The sequence below is a fragment of the Rhineura floridana genome, chromosome 4, assembly GCF_030035675.1.
Source record: "Rhineura floridana isolate rRhiFlo1 chromosome 4, rRhiFlo1.hap2, whole genome shotgun sequence".
Classification (NCBI taxonomy): domain Eukaryota; kingdom Metazoa; phylum Chordata; class Lepidosauria; order Squamata; family Rhineuridae; genus Rhineura; species Rhineura floridana.
In genome coordinates, this window is record NC_084483.1 from 86,381,346 (window position 1) to 86,398,643 (window position 17,298).

At 41.7% G+C, this 17,298-nt stretch overlaps 2 protein-coding genes across 7 annotated transcripts in view; one reads left to right on the plus strand and one right to left on the minus strand.

Annotated features, from left to right (window-relative positions):
- The window catches only part of WASF1 (WASP family member 1), a 123,842-nt gene extending 115,126 nt beyond the window's left edge, over window positions 1-8,716 (minus strand). Inside the window, exons 1-2 of one of the 4 annotated variants that reach the window (XM_061623597.1) lie at window positions 8,625-8,716; window positions 6,988-7,949 (exon numbers count right to left, since the gene is read on the minus strand). The gene's annotated coding sequence lies outside the window, so the exon portion shown is untranslated. Of the gene's footprint in view, window positions 1-6,559; window positions 6,914-6,987; window positions 7,950-8,624 lie in introns of those variants that run through there. The other 3 variants (XM_061623594.1, XM_061623596.1, XM_061623595.1) reach the window with 3 other exon arrangements.
- CDC40 (cell division cycle 40) overlaps window positions 6,742-17,298 on the plus strand; it is a 59,901-nt gene continuing 49,344 nt past the window's right edge. The window contains exon 1 of one of the 3 annotated variants that reach the window (XM_061623600.1): window positions 6,742-6,821. Coding sequence is in view for 1 of the 3 variants with exons in the window: in XM_061623601.1 (XP_061479585.1) it covers window positions 9,024-9,215 (192 nt within the window). In the remaining 2 variants the exon portion in view is untranslated. Of the gene's footprint in view, window positions 6,822-8,035; window positions 8,132-9,000; window positions 9,216-17,298 lie in introns of those variants that run through there. The other 2 variants (XM_061623599.1, XM_061623601.1) reach the window with 2 other exon arrangements.

A 17,298-nucleotide genomic window follows, 5' to 3' on the forward strand; every position in this document is an offset into this window, starting at 1 on the left:
TGAAAGGTATTCCTATCTCTGATTGTTCATACACTTCCCCTCCTTTTTCCAATTGAAGAAACTAGATCCCACTTTTCTCCACCATCTTTTGCCATTAGTCATGAGCTCCTGTCACCAAATATTATGTATCATGTTGCTGCCCGTATGCTTACATCTCTCCTCTAGAACTGTAATTTCAAATAAAAGCTGAGTTTTTAATTTCTCTCTTTCCTTTTTCAGTGACTGAACTTGCTTATAAACTCCCCCCTCAACGCTGCTTTCAATATATCCCAGAGTAAATGATCTGAGTACTCTTGTAGTGTGTTATTCGTATAAAATTTGGTAATCCTAAGGGTTATGCAATCTAAGATCTCTTTATGTTTCATCAAAATTGGATTCAGTTTCCAGCTGGGGCATGGTGGCATTTCCATGTGAAGGCTGAATGATTGTAGACCAGACCATAGTCCAAGACCAAGATTGGCCCCATATGTGAGGCAGCAAAGACAGTAATGAAGCCTGATAGGGTTGAGGAACAGAGTACAAAATTGATCCTGGAATATGATCTGTGGTGAATGGAGAAAAAGGAATAATCCCTGCTTCATCCGTTCACCAATTGCCACCAATCAAGTTGTATTTACGTAGGAGATCTTTCAGGACTCCTGATTGATTTTGTGGTGGCTTGTGGGCCCCCCCTTCTTTATTAACATTAGTATCAACCACCCAATTTAAGTCTCCTCCACTTACTAGTCTACCCTCTAACAGAAGCTTGTAGGCACTGTAAGAGTATTGAGAAAGTCTTTCTGACCAGTATTCAGACTGTATATAGAGCGTGTAAGTTATTGGAGTCCCTAGAATGAGCCTTTTACAAATATATAACAGCCTTCTGGGTCTTTTAGAGTAGCCATATCTTGAATATGCACTCTGGGGCAATCTATATGCCCACCCCTCTCGCTTTGGAAGTATCCAAAGACTGGAACCATCTGCCCCCTGAATGGGTTATTACTGGAATATGTTCCAAGCTCTTCTTCTGATGTATCTCTTGCAACATTGCTATATCAGGGTTTTCCCATTTCAAGAAGCCCTATATACTTTTCCTTTTTATTGGTGTCCCTAAACCATGATGATTCCAAGAACATTTCAATGACATTAACTTATTATTGTGAAAGTAGCTTCCCGTATGCTCCTGCCAGCCCTAAGCATCTGACTCATATGTGGATAAATTAACCTCCAACAGCCATGAAGCTCACTTGATGACCTTGGGCCAGTCACCGCCTCTCAGCCTCAGAGGAAAGCAATGGTAAACCACCTCTGAATACCACTTACCATGAAAACCCTATTCATAGGGTTGCCATAAGTCAGGATCGACTTGAAGGCAGTCCATTTCCACGTGTTCAAATCTATTATCCTTCTCTCCTCCCCTACCCCCCCAACAGTGAACCAACAACCAAAGCAACCAGAATATCCCCACCATACTCCCTTGCTACAGGCACCTGAGTAGAGCCTGCCATGCAGGAGGTACTTAGGAGCAAAAAGAAAAAAGAACAGGGAGAACCAGCAGTACATTGGTTTTAGTCAGCAAAGGCTTGAATCAGTAGATCCTAGTAGGTTGTGGGATTTTTTAAATTCTTCTTTGTCTTGAGCTGCCAGTTGTAGTTTGTCAAAGTGATTTCGTCACTGTTTTCTTCACAGCTAGCATGTTCACTGTCATCTCGTAGCTTGAGAAGTAAGCATCTTTTGAGCTTCTGTTTTTGTTGAAGCCACATAAGCAGTGCCATTATAAGTGACTATTAATTTGAATGGGAAGCCCCATTTATATCAGATGTCAGCATCATGAAGTTTGGCAGTAACATCTTTGAAGTTCCTCCTCTTTTGTAATGTTTCTGCACTGAAATCATTAAACATTAGGACTTTTGCTTGCCCACACTGTAAGTCTTGCTTATTTCTTGAAGCCTTCATAACATCTTCTTTTACTGGGAAATGCACCATTTTACCAATATTGTCTCTCGGGCGCTGCCCTGGAAGCAGTCATAGCATTAGAGCCCTGTGCACCTGCTCCACAACTCCATCTTCTATGTAAAGTCCAGAAAGGAGGTTTGTAACCAGTTAACAAGAAAGGATTTCATATCAACTTTCAGCTAATTTGGATATGCTGTGCACCCTTGGATTCTCCCTATGGCTTTGGCTTCCCAGCATTCCATCCATAGCTGCAGTTTTGCTGTAGTGGTATTGAGCTTTTTAATGGCAGCCTTATATCTCACACCAGTTCAAACGCTACGTCTGCTGTTTTTGTCAGGTCAGTAAGTTTAGATGACACATCCTTTATTTCTGCTTTCACTTGGGAAAATTCCTGTTTCCATACTGGGGCCAATTCCTTCTTGTATTGTCGAATAATATCATGCACAGGTTCCCAATTTTTTTTGAAGAGGCGCATGGACCATTGTTGGGCCTGTATTGGATTCATCCTCCACGGAGTCTGCTGTTTCTCTCATCCCCAAATAGCTTTTTAAAGACTTCTATTTGGCTCCTGGGGAGGTAGAGCTCATATCCTGTACCTTCCAGTAAATTAAGAAGGGTTTTTGTAGGAAATAAATGCTAATTTAACACTGAACATGGTGACTGAAGTGAGAGCTAACAAGTTACGCAACCATTTTAGTTGATGACATCACACACCTCCTGCATTTTTATCTTAATAATAAGCAAGAAAAACTGGAAAACAGTTTCCCTTCTGAAGATTCTCTACAGAGCCTCATGTTGATGTTCAGCATGCCAGTAAATCTATTCAAACTACCCAACAGGCTGGTCAGATTAAATATATTGGGGGGATGGAAGCTACACTCATGAAGTAGGAAATGGAAAAATGGAAGGACAGGTATGAAGAAGACTGAAGTTACTGCATAAATGTGATTCAGAAGAATAAGCAACAAGGCACCACACTCTATCACCTCTGGTTTGTCACCCACAAAACAAGGAGACCACCTTTCCTTTGCTCCATTCTGTCAGCTTTGCATCATCTTGCTACACTCTTCTTCCAAAAGTGTATCCCAGGGCATCTCAGCCCAAGCAAAGAAAACAATTCACAAAGCGATGTCCATTTCTTTCTATGTACCTTGTGCACTTGAAAATTCTGCATCCCATTAAATGGGAAGAAAGAACACTATCACCAAATATAACTGCTATTTGTGTACGTAAGCCCCATGTTAATGTCCAATATTAGTCATACTCAGAACAGACGAACTGAAATCAATGGACTAGAAAGTGCATTGATTTCAGTGGGTCCACTCAGAGAATGACTTAGTTGGGTTTCATCCTCTGTGACCAAGCCAAGAACCGGTAGATCATGAGGCCTATAAAAGATGATTAAAGAACAACCCTTAGAAAAGTACACCAATACTTGCTAGGAAGCATTCAAATTCAGTTAATTTATTTAAACTACATATATACTGCCTTTCAGGGCAAAGCCCTCCTAAGTCAACTTACAATAGAAAATTGGATTGATAGGGCAGTATTCAACTAAATAAATGCACAAGTGGAACACCTTTTGCTTGCTCAACAGGACTCCTCCCCCTCCATTGTGCATACCTTGCACCATCACCAAATCTACTCTGGAAGGTTGTGGGAAACCCAGAACAGATTTAGGGGTGGGATGGAGAGGGGGAGGATGTGTCCTGGCACCCACCAACAGAGTTCTCCATGGGGCTCATGACATAATGTTTCTCTGCAATCAATGCACTGATTGAACTTTCGCCTTACCGCTACACTGAATACAACTCACAGTAGGATAATTTAACTTCATATAATTATCAGGAACATTGTGCTTCTAAATGATTTACAGTACAATCCACTTGCAATGCTTCTGGTCCAGGTCCCTAATTATCTTCCTTCCATTCATTCACCTTTGATCCATCAGTTCACATGCAACATCCTCTATTATCAGCTACCATGGATGCCTTTGGAAATTTCAAGCTTGTAAAATGATATTCTAGAAGACAACTAGCATTTTAAAATACTAAACATTTGCTTCTCTGAAGAAAATACCATTCCAGTCTCAAGAAGAGTTAACAAGAGCAGCTTTTCTAACTGGGCAGTTCTAAATATTCCTCATATATTTTCCATTCTAAATTACACAAATGTGTCTTCATAGATGTCTATTTTCCTCAGTTCTATACAAATATTGGTTAAATTGTTCACAAGATCAATCTAAAACACACACACACAGAGCATCTCACTGATGGTAAAACCAGAAACAGATATTTGAAAGCCTTTATAGCGAATCCATGCTACTACACAATAGTGAAGTACTGTATTTACACAGTTCAACTTAACTATGTATCTCATGTCCAATGCTGTTAGACAAATGCAACAGAACTCTCATCAAAATAGAGTTTTATGAATGGGTATCTGACCAATCTTTTTGAAGACACATTCAGAGCATTATCTTTTTGAACACTGGTAGCAGTAAGGAAGAGAACTCTACGTGCACTGCCATGTTCAAAAGAGATCTGTTACAGTATTACCTACAGTAGAAAGAGTACTGATGAATATGATACAATTTTTGTTGTTGCTATTATTAAATTGACCATACCTAAGGATCAGATTTCTATACCATTACTATGGTGGAATGTCCAGATTTAGCTTTATTTTTCTATTTCCTTTGCATAGGATGAAACATCTGCAGTATAATGCTCCAAAGGGTAGCATCAGTGAATTATTTTGCAAATAGGCTTTGAAAAATATTTTCTCCTTCTTTCTCAATATACAGCTCAAGACATTAATTTCTAGTCAAAGTTTCAAAATGAAAACCTGCGTTATAGAAAGAAGCAACTCAATCCAACTGAAGTAAATAATGCAAGATCTAATATTGGCAGATTTTATTTTAAATTCTTTAAAATAAGTGTCACATACATAGTATTCAGTCTCTGCAATACTCAGACTCTGCAAAAAAGAAAAGGCCTGGAAATGTAACATAATACTACTAGGAGGCCATTTTCAAATAAATATTTTATGCTTTAGAGATTACTGAACATACGAGATACCCTTCTATCACATTATTGTCCAGAACTGGCTCTTTTTTTACAGGGAGCTATATTTAAATCATTTAAACGGACTCAAAATAAAATGTCAAATTTCAGTACTTCAAATGTGCACAATTTTTACTTTCCAAATATGGGAAATACCAGAAAGTACCAGCTAGAACAGTTGTAATCAGTTGAAAGAAGTGAGTTAAATCTACTGCTATATAATTATTTCAGTCACAAGCTTAAATTCAAGGAGAAAGCTCAGGCTTATATTCATTTAAAATAAGGAGCTTAGACAATTTTAAATTACCACCATTTTTGTACCCTAAGCACATCAAGAGTGCTTTGCTTGCAGTAGATTTTATACATTTGGGAAATGTGTGTGTCTTGACTGTTACCAGAAAGTTAAGTTCTCCAGCCTCTTAAACTCTTCAACTTAAAGCATATAGAAGAAAACAGAGTTAATTTCAAAACTGGTTATGATATCTCATAGCACATTTGTTTCTTACAAAACACAACTACACACATAAGAAGGTGACGAACCAACAATGGACTCCCTTGCTTTTACATACCCAGAATAAAAGCATTGCATCTCTTCACCCCATTCCATATTACCTTTTAGGTCACCATTTATATTGGGTGTATGCAGTACCTTTCATCATTAGTTTTTACTGCACTTTACAGCAGCAGTCAGGTCAATATGAAGAACAACATTCATATGATATGGTCTGAAGAACATGAGACCACCACCTTGCTGAAAGCAGGGGCTGTACCTCAGTGGTAGAGCATCTACTTTATATGCAGAAGGTCCCAGCTTCAATCCCCAGCACCTCCAGGTAGGACTGGGAGAAAACCCTATCTGAAATCCTGGAGAGCCTCTGCCAGTCAGTGTAGACAATACTGAGCTAGATGGACCAATGATCTGACTTGGCATAAGGCAATGTCCTATATTCCTAAGATGACCAGTCTTTCATCTGGTCAGTGCCTGGATGAATGACCACTTGGGAACCACATGTATACCACCTTGAGTTCCACTGTGTAGAAAAGCAGGATATACATATAAGAAAATGATGAATGAAAAAACAATATAATGAACAGCAGCTATTCTGGAGCTAAAGCCAGAGTAACATAGTCACCAACATTGGTTAAAAATCTACAGTATTATTACTAATATTATATTTCTCAGTATCCTCCATTTTTTCACTGAAAAAATATTACACAAGATCACAGGCATTTGTTCCTTGATAATTAGCCTAGAATAAATACCATCTGCTGGTACTGTATTCACAATCACTAATGCAGTTTAAGGTTTTCACTTCACTCCCAAAGGAAAGGGACACCCACACTTCCAACCACTCCTTAGTCAAAACGTGGGTTGGTGGGGTCAGGAAAAAGTAAGTAACAAGTTCGCATTAAAGTTATTTTATGTAACTGAAGTGGAAAATAGATGGGATGAGTTAGGAGCCAAGGAGGAATGCCAGATTTTAAACGACTACCCTTTATTTCAGGATAATAGATACACTGGAATAACAACGGCTCAAGCAGAGGGATGGCGAGAAACCAACCTCATATACAGTCCCTGTTACGGAGGATTCCAGAAGTATCCTCTTCACTGAAGCCTTGCCTTCTCTTTTCTTTCAGAGACCACAACTCCAATATCTTATAGTGGTGTGGGGGGGGAGAGAATAAGGCAACCGGAAGCTCCTACATGCTCCAACCTGAGGCCGGGGGAAGAAGAGTCGATAACCCACCGACACTGAGCCACTCGTCTTCCCTTTCCTCTCTTCCTTAGCCACAGACAGGAGCGGCAAGCACCAAGCAGCATAGGTGGGAGGCTCCCTACCTCCCTTCCCTGCGTGGAATGCGCGAGGTGAAACCTCACGCTCCGCTTTAGCGCGCGGGGAGGCGGGCGGGTGGAGAGAAGCGGTGACGGTGGGTAGGAGAAAAAAGGGGGAGCACTGCGGTGAACGCGGGGCTGCAGCAGGGCACTCACCGTCTCTCTCTCTCTCCCCGTTCTCTCAGCAATAGACAACAGCAGCACCGTCTTTCTCTTCACATCTTCATATAGCCGCCGCTGCTGTTCAGCCCTTCCCCTTTCTGTTGGGCTCGTGCCAGCCGGGTCCGTTTGGGTTTGAAGTTCGAACTCTTCCTTTCCGTGCCCCCCCCCACTCCTCACGGCCAGGCGCCTGTGAGAATTCAAAGGGGAGGGGCGGTCCGTGAGGATGGGGGGGGGGGAGAGAGAAAAAAACTACGAAGGAAAGAGAGGAGAAAAAACGCGGACCTTCCCCCGCACAAAGCTTCACAATAGACACACAGCAGCGCGCGCGTGTATGTGTGAGTGTATCGAAGGCGGGGCTTCTTCGCCGGCTCCCGCACTCTCTCCTGGAATGGGGGTGGTGAGGTAAAAAGGGGAGGTGGAGGCGTTATTTACGCAACCACCTGACCGGCGTCCCCGATAGTTCTCTTGACAGACAACGTAAGAAAGTCGGGAGACGCCATCATCCAGCTTTCCTTCCCTCCTCCGCCCCCCCCCCGCACGATGTCGGGTGGTACAGGCTACTTTTGTTCTCTTTAGGGGAGGAATGATGGAGGAGGCACTAGAATGATTGCGGCGTTTACTCAAGCCGGTTTGTCGCAGCCAATCAGAATGAGAGTAGGCGGAGCTGGTGGCTGTTCTTACATACGAACTCAATTCAGTATTAGTATTGCTTCTTCGCCAAAAAGAATTTTCATAGCCAAGGTTCAACCTATATATTTTTGGTCTGTCTCCATTTTCCTTTTGAGATACATCTGCTTAGAAATGAAAAGGACGGGGAAGCCCAAGAACCTGTACTTCATACCACTGGTTCTTGACTGGAGCATTATCACGAAAGTTCTCTTAAAGTTCACGGGATGTCTCTAGTCTGCTGTAAACACACTAGTCGCCAGAGCAAAGCGTTTCCATTAGCCACACACCTGGAGGAGGAAAAATTGATCTGCCAATCAGTTGCAAAATCTAGTTTAAGCTCAATTAAAAAAAACCCGCACTGAAGCTGATCCCACCAGGTTTTACAGTCAAACGGGGCGAGGTTTGACTAGCTTCGCGTGCCCCCCTTTTCAGAAGAGAGAAGTGGAGACGCACCGGAACCGGCAGACCAGTGAGTGTGTTTCTATCTGTAATAGACTGCATTTTGATGCGTTTCCCCCCAAACCAGCTTCAATCTGAATTAAGAAAAAGAACTACTTAGCTGTGTTTTAAGCTGGTAATGTGTACACAGCCACATATCGCATCAGATTTGAGATTTCTTGCTAAAACGGTACCAGCAAATACTTCACTAGGTATCCTGCCTGCACAGTTAATGTTAAATCATTACTTTCGTACTGCAAAACAGAGACACGAGGGCGCCCGCCCGAGTTTCCATTTTCCTTGATGCAGCCCTATTGCTTTCTCTGTGGTAGTAACGTAGTGAACGTGTACTCTCTTAAACAACAGTGTGTTGTTACAACATCTTAAAAGACTCTTGGCAGCGCAATCCTATGCGTATTAAGCTAGTCTCACTGATTTCAATGGGATACACACCGAAATCCTAACCATAACTACTCAGAAGTAAGTCCCATTTAATTAATCTAATTTTACAGCCGCTTCTGTACATGTTTACTCGGAAGTCTCACTGCCTTCAAGGAAACTTCTCTCAAGTAAACGTGCATTGGAGAACAGGTTTGCATTTCCCTATTCAGGGAACGAAAAGGATCAGGTTAGCTCGGGGTGGGCATGTCGGTTGCATGCTGGGATTTGTATACTTGCTTAAAGTCCTACAAGCTTGAATCTTAAAACCAAGATTAGAATTAATTATGTTTACCGCGACGACTTCTTAATAGATGCTTTTAAAATAAAAAGTGAAAGCATTTTTACTATTTAAAATTAGGTAGAATCAGCGAGCGAATATATATCGAAAGAGAAAGAAAACTATTTTGCGTAGCTGCCAGGACTCCTCGAGTGCTCCAAGTGTCTCCGCCCTCCTGGTGGCGCCCCATTTCCGTTTTGTTAAGATGTCAGCCGCCATCGCCGCGCTTGCTTCGTATGGTGGCTCCGATTCTGATTCCGACTCAGATGCTGAGGGTAGGCCTAGCCACTCGGCTCAGGTCGCTGGCGAGGATGCAGTGTTGCACCTTGCCTCGCCTATCCCTGCCCAGCAAGCGCTACTGCCTGTAGTGGACTCGGCCCCGGCGGTGGCTGTCAAGGTAGGAGCTGCGTCCGAGCCGTCTCACCTGGGCTTTCCGGGAGGGGTGGTGGTGTTGCTTCTTCCCTGGCCTCTGGTCCAAGAAGGACCGGCTGCTTTGACTTGTACCAAAAAGGATGGCTGCGATGCTGCTGCTCCCGGTCTCTCGTCCTGTGCTGTGGGGTTATTTCAACCTGATAAGTGTCTTGTAGTTTCTAACTGAGGAAAGACATGCCGTGAAGATTTCTCACTAGTACGCGGGGGTTGGCGCCTATTTTTGTAGAAGGACAACTGTGACTTTCGATAGACAGAAAGTCAACAGAGGAAGAATTTCCACTTTGGGAATACAGTGCTGAGAGACTAGTTTGCCCCTTGAAAGTCTTGTTATGTGCCTTCAAGTCGACTATGACTTATGGCAACCCTATGAATCTGCGATCTCCAACAGCATCTGTCGTGAACTACACTATTCAGATCTTGTAAGTTGAAGTCTGTGGCTTCCTTTATGGAATCAATCCATCTCTTGTTGGGCCTTCCTCTTTCTACTCCCTTCTATTTTTCCCAGCATTATTGCCTTTTCTAGCGAATCATGGCTTCTCATTATGTGTCCAAAGTAGGATAACCTCAGTTTCATCATTTTAGCTTCTAATGGTAGTTCTGGTTTAATTTCTTCTAACACCCAATTATTTGTGTTTTTCGCAGGCCATGGTATGTGCAAAGCTCTCCTCCAACACCATATTTCAAATGAGTTGATTCTTGTCTTATCCGCTTTTTTCACTGTGCAACTTTCACATCCATACATAGAGATTGGGAATACCATGGCCTGACTGATCCTGACTTTAGTGTTCAGTGATGCATCTTTGCATTTGAGGACCTTTTCTAGTTCTCTCACAGCTGCCCTCCCCAAACTTAGCCTTCTTCTGATTTCTTGACTATTGTCCCAATTTTGGTTAATGACTGTGCTGAGGTATTGATAATCCTTGACAAGTTCAATGTCCTCTTTGTCAACTTTAAAGTTACATAAATCTTCTGTTGACATTACTTTAGTCTTTTTGACGTTCAGCTGTAGTCCTGCTTTTGTGCTTTCCTCTTTAACTTTCATCAGCATTTGTTTCAAAGCATTACTAGTTTCTGCTAGTAGTATGGTATCGTCTGCATATCTTAAATTACTGATATTTTTTCCTCCAGTTTTCACATCTCCTTCATCTTGGTCCAATCTTACTTTCTGTATGATATGTTCTGTGTATAGATTAAATAAATAGGGTGATAAAATACACCCCTGTCTCACACCCTTTCCGATGAGGAACCAATCGGTTTCTCCACATTCTGTCCTTATAGTAGCCTCTTATCCAGAGTATAGGTTGCACATCAGGACAATCAGATGCTGTGGCACCCCCATTTCTTTTAAAGCATTCCATAGTTTTTCATGATCTACACAGTCAAAGGCTTTGCTGTAATCTATAAAGCACAGGTTGATTTTCTTCTGAAATTCCTTGGTCCGTTCCATTATCCAATGTATGTTTTCAATATGATCTCTGGTTCCTCTTTCTTTTTTCTAAATCCAGCTTGGACGTCTGGCATTTCTTGCTCCATATATGGTAAGAGCCTTTGTTGTAGAATCTTGAGCATTACTTTACTTGCATGAGATATTAAGGCAGTAGTTCAATAATTGCTGCATTCCCTGACATCTTCTTTCTTTGGAATTGGGATGTATATTGAACACTTCCAGTCTGTGGGCCATTGTTTAGTTTTCCATATTTCTTGACAGATTTTTGTCAAAATTTTGACAGATTCAGTCTCAGTAGCTTGTAGCAACTCTATTGGTATGCCATCTGTTCCTGGTGATTTGTTTCTTCCAAGTATTTTAAGAGCAGCTTTCACCTCGCCTTCTAAAATTTCTGGTTCTTCATCATACAGTTCCTCCATGAATGAATCTGTCATCCTGGCATCTCTTTTATAGAGTTCTTCAGTGTATTACTTCCATCTTCCTTTTATTTCATCTCGGTCAGTCAGTGTGTTCCCCTGTTGATTATTCAACATGCCTACTCTTGGTTTAAATTTCCCTTTAATTTCTCTAATCTTTTGGAATAGGGCTCTTGTTCTACCCTTTTTGTTGTCCTCTTCTATTTCTATACAATAACTATTGTAATAGTTTTCTTTGTCCCTACGTACTAGTCACTGTATAGTTGCATTTAGGGTTCTGATCGTGTTTCTGTCTCCTTTTGCTTTTGTTTTCCTTCTCTCTTTAACCATTTTAAGAGTTTCTTCAGTCATCCATTGAGGTCTTTCTATCTTTTTAACTAGAGGTATTGTCTTCAGGCATTCTTCCCTGATAATGTCTTTGACTTCACTCCATAGTTCTTCAATAGGTGCTGGAAGTTCAACAGGGAGTGGGCCTGTCTGACCTCAACTGGAAAGGAGTTCCATACAATTGGACCCACAACACTGAATGCATGGCTCCTGGTGGATACGATTTGTACATCCGAGCCATGAGGGACCACTAACAGTGACTCCCTCAAAGACTTCCATGATTGGAGAGATATAATGGATCAGGTGGTCCCTGTGGTATCCTGCACCTGAGTTGTTAAAGGCCTTGTAGACTAATACCAGAACCTTGAACATGGCCCAGTAGCATATGGACAGTCAATGCAATGTAGAAATAAAATGTGTGGTAAGTCTCTGGGATTGTTTGCAAAAGTAAACTAAAATGAATCCATTGTTTACATTCATGCTGAATAATTTCTGTACTAAAGCGTTCATAATATCTATTTTTAAGGTCTGGTACACATGTAACATAGACCAGTAGCCAAATTATAGGTTAGGTAATCATGAGTACCCATTTTTTTACATACTCTTCCTTTCTCGTATAGGCATTCCCTCCTTCAGTGTTTAATGAAGGTGGTGTTATGTCTACACCAATATGTTTGCTAGTCATCCTTGCTCCAGATTATAGTTTGCAAACCTCATGATTTCAAACTGTGATTAGCAAAAAGTCAGTGGAAAGGTGGGAGGAGAAGAACCACACAACCCAGCCTTAAGAGATACAGATAAAAGTTTTAATGAGCCTTTAGGTAATGAATGTCCTTTTGTCATGTTATGTAAAAATTTTTACATGTTAAACTATATTGGGTGGTGTCATATTTTGTTACAGATTTTGGTGTCCATCATTTGGTTGATGTTCTCTTAAGACAAATAGAATTAAGTTTTGTTACTGTCATACTATGACAGTTTTTATGTCCAATTATATACGGCTGTGTTTTACACATTATTTTAATATTTATTTTATGCATGTTAAAATTTTCATAATGTATTTCCAATTATTATTGCCTTATTATAGTACTTTTATAGTACCCATGAAGAAGCTCCACTGACTTGACATATATTAGGCTTATTAAAATATTTCCAGTGGTCCTCTTTTGTTGCTCGATTGTAGTACTATAGAAATTCATTTCTAAATTCCCATATGACCAAAGTTACACCATCCTCGGAGTTTCTAAGTAGATACACACTTTTTATTATTTATCTTCAAAAATTGATGTTGCCTTTTATGTTCTGTATGCTACCAATTAAAACATTTTATAAGCTTTTCTGAGTATAAAAAGGAACAGAATAAATGTTCTCTTCCTGTCTATTCTAGTGAGGACCATTTACATTTATATGAAAAAATAAGGGAAAGCTCGGGATTTGCTAATAGAATGATTAGAATTCATTCATTGTTTAGTGGAGTGAAACAGTTTGCAATTCATTCACTAAGGAATATCCAGACAGAAGTTAATTTGTCAGCGCTGAAGAGCTGCCCAATTTAAGGATTTGACGATAACATGTAGTGAAGCTTTGTCTTCCTTTCTTATTATTGACTTGTGTAATTTTGGTTTCATATCATCCTGGGTGCCCAACGTGGTGCCCATAGGCATCACAATGCACTCAGACACACATGCCTGCCTTAGCCCCTGTCCTTCCCAATTGTTTTAAAAAATGAGTGTATTCCTTGGTTTGGTTGTTTGGGAGGGTTGCCTGCTTTTTGGGGGGTGGTTGCACACTTTTTTGTCTGTTTCATTTTTAGGAGTGTGGGTGTTTCTCCTGTGGAGGGGAGCACACTTCTGAGCCTCTCCAGATTTTCTTCTGTGTAATGTGTATTTTGTTGTGCCCATGACATTTTCTTAGATTTCAAAGTGTACCTCCCAGGCCCCAAAACTTTGGGGACTCTTGAAAATAGATAAACTCTTACAGCCAGTAGATGTGTCAAAAGTTCTGAACAAGGTACCAAAAGCTAAAACTCATTTTGTATGGTTCTTTCTCCAGTATCATTCATTTATAGAAACATTTTTATATAGCCTTTGCATTGTATAACACTCTCGTGCAATGGGGGACAATCTGTGGACCTCTGAAGGTAGCAAGAAGAGGAAGTAAGATCATCACCATCCCACACTTCCTTGTTTCTCTCTTGAGATAATCATCACCCACACTGTTCTTTCTCTCTTTGTCTTGGAATTTGTGAGAGAGAAACAGGGAGGAGTGATGATAATCTTATTTATTTATTTATTTTCATTTCTAGACCGCCCATAGCTAATAGCTCTCTGGGCAGTGTACAAAACGAAATTAAAATACAATATAGAATAAAATCAGTAACAAAGGGACACATTAAACTAAAAACATTGAACATAAAGGATTAAACATTAAAATGCCTGGGAGTATAGCCAGGTCTTAACCTGGCCCCTAAAAGAAAGAACCGTAGGCGCCAGGCGTATTTCCTCCGGTAAGCTGTTCCATAATTCGGGGGCCACCACAGAAAAAGCCCTAGATCTAGTAACAGTCCTCCGGGCATCCTGGTGAGTTGGTACCCGGAGGAGGGCCTTAGATACTGAACGAAGTGAATGGGTAGGTTCATAGCGGGAGAGGCGTTCCACAAGGTATTGCGGTCCCACACCGTGTAAGGCTTTATAGGTCAACACCAGCACCTTGAATCTAGCTCGGAAACAAATAGGTAGCCAGTGCAAGCGAGCCAGGACAGGTGTTATATGCGCAGACCGATTGGTCCTCGTCAACAGCCTGGCTGCCGCATTTTGCACTAGCTGAAGTTTCCGAACAGTCTTCAAGGGCAGCCCTACGTAGAGCGCGTTACAGTAATCCAGTCTAGAAGTTACCAGAGCGTGAACAACCGAGGCGAGATCATCACTGTCCAGATAGGGGCGTAGTTGGGCTACTAAGCGCAGGTGGTAAAACGCATTCCGTGCCACCGAGGCCACTTGAGCCTCGAGCGACAAGGAAGGGTCAAAAAGGACCCCCAAACTACGAACCTGTTCCTTCAAGGGGAGTGTAACCCCATCTAGAACAGGATAAGCATCCACCATCTGAGCAGGGAAAGAGCTCACCAACAGTGTCTCAGTCTTGTCTGGATTGAGTTTCTTAAGAGAAAAACAGTGTGTGGAGTGGCTCTAGCCCCACTCTAAGTGCCAACACGCACACCCTTCAAGAGATTACCTCCAAGGGAATGCATCCCCTGTAACAAATGTTGCCCATTCCTGTTCTAGTGACTATATCATAAAAATGTATGTTTGCTACATACCTCAGATATCGAGACTAAGCAAGAATCAAGCAGGCTGGTTTTAAAGGGCAGCTAGTTGCCAAGAGACTGATCTTACAAATATGGAAGGCCTGAAAAGTGCCAGATAGTTGACTGGTATCATGACTTCTTGATCGTTGTAGCCAATGAGATAGTGGCTTATGTGAAAAGAGAAAATCCAGATAAATTTAAAGATATCTGACAGTGCTTCTTCAACTTCTTAGGCCAATTGAGGAGGAGTGTGAAGCCTCTTATTACCTGGGGCAGCTGAGAGAATCTTAGAAAACATCCCCCCCATACTTAATTGCTTTTAACTATTTGTTAATTGGGGTGTTGGGCTGTGGGAGGATGAAAAGATGTTTGGAGAGGGAGGGAGGGTTTTTTTTAGGATGTTGGATGGGTAGGGGAAGGGAAAGATTGCATTTATTGTGGGCTAAATGGTTTCAAATACAAGTTATTTTGTTACTGTATTACAATAAAAGTCCCACCAGAGACTTGAGTTGCCATGTTGCCATGCCCTCTTACCTAGTGGTGCTATTAGTTAATGCTAGATTAGTCCACAATAAAACAACTTTCATCCATGATTTGATAATGGATGAGGTGGCTGATGTGGTCTGTGTTTGGAGACATAGGTGGGTGAGCTGGGCCCTCCTGACCTACATAGCTTTGCCCAACTGGGTATTCAGTAAAACATCAGTCAAGGTCAGAGGGAGGGAGAGGAGCAGTTACCCATAAAAATTCCATCATTCTCACCAGAAGGAAAGTCCATCTGGGAGCTGAATGTTGGGGTTTGTACTTGATGTTGGGAGGCAGAGACAGAACAGGGATCTTGGTCTACTGTCCACCTCGCTGCCCAACTACCTGCCTGCTTGAGCTGATGGAGGCAGTCTCTAGTGTGTTGGAGAATCCCAGGACACTAGTTCTGGGGGACTTCAGGATCCATGTTGATGCTACCTTGTCTGGGCTGGCTTAAGACTTCATGTTTGCCATGACAGCCATAGGGCTGTCACAATATATTGTGCATCCAATACATACTGCATGTCATATCCTAGAGCTGGTTTTGCTACAGAAGGCATTGGGAAGGATCTAGTGATCAGGAGGGTGAATGTTACCCCATTGTCATGGATGGATCATGCTCTGGTGAGGTTTAGATTGACTGTGTCTGACACACAACCCTGCAAGGGTGGAGAACTAGTTTGAATGGTCTGCCCCCCAAGACTGATGAAATCTGAGGGATTTCTGAATGCTCTCTGGGATATTCTAGATAGTTTGGCTGGTGCTCCTGGCAAGAAACTAGTTTCACTGTGGGATGGTGAGATGGAAAGGGCCAGCAACACAATTGCTTCTAAGCTCCCTCTCCAGCCACAGGGAGTCAGAGAGGCTTCTTGGTTTAGTGAGGAGTTCCAGGCGATGAAGCAAGTTGGACATCACCTAGAACACAGGTGGCACAAGCCCCGGTGTGAATCTGACCGAATAGAGGTATGAGTAGTGGTACATCATAGTGGTGGCAGTGAAGCAAGCATAACTGTCATCCTCTGTCATCCTCAGTGAATCAGCCAGAAGAGGAGTTTAGAGTGGAAAACCAGCTGGTCTGGACATGTGTGGTATAATCAGCAATGGACCATTCAACAGCCTCTTCTGAAAGATTTGTGAATCACTTTGAGGGGAAAATTACTCTGATCTGTGCTGAACTTGATGCCACAATTGGTTCAGGCTTGTTGGAGGTCCCTGGAACAGTCTCCACTCCTCCTCTTCAAAGAACTTAGCTGGTACCATAAAAGCCAGGGGAAGCCCTTGTCCCTGAGCCATGTCCTCCAAGTATCTCTAGGGAGTAGCTGATTGTTCATATAGAAGTCTTGCAACCTATAGAGATCAAGGTCCATTATGATTGATTCATCCACCTGCCTATCCAGCCAAAAGAAATCAGGTTGAGAACAGATGGGAATCAATGGAGATAGCCCAGGTAAAAAAGTTTCCTTTCTGTATTTCCATATTGTGCAGATCCGGGCAAATGTGGAAAGTGTGGCTCGTGCCCATTTCCTTCCTTCCTTCCTTCCTTCCTTCCTTCCTTCCTTCCTTCCTTCCTTCCTTCCTTCCTTCCTTCCTTCCTTCCTTCCTAACGTATAGCACACCAGCTGCATTAGTACACTGTTTTAATATGTTTTTCTCAATCTGTACCCAACGCCTTTCAATTTTGGAATCCAGAAAGGAGAGGCGGTATTGAATTTGATACACTTCATAATGAAGACACAAATTTGGCACTCCCCATCCTCTGTTCCTGACCCCCCTGTATCTGAGATTTTTGGCTATCCAGGATTTTTAGATTTGTAAATAAAGAATTCTATTTTATGTTGCCAGTGTTTCAGACAATTAAAGGGGACCCTTATGGGAGGACATAAAATAAATAAGTAAATTTGAGAAGGATATTCATTTTAACTAAGGCTATTCAGCTGGAGAGAGACAGAATCATTCGAGACCATTTTCTCAGATCTGCTTGTATCTTCTTCCATAATGGAACATAATTAAAATTTATTGAGATTTTTAG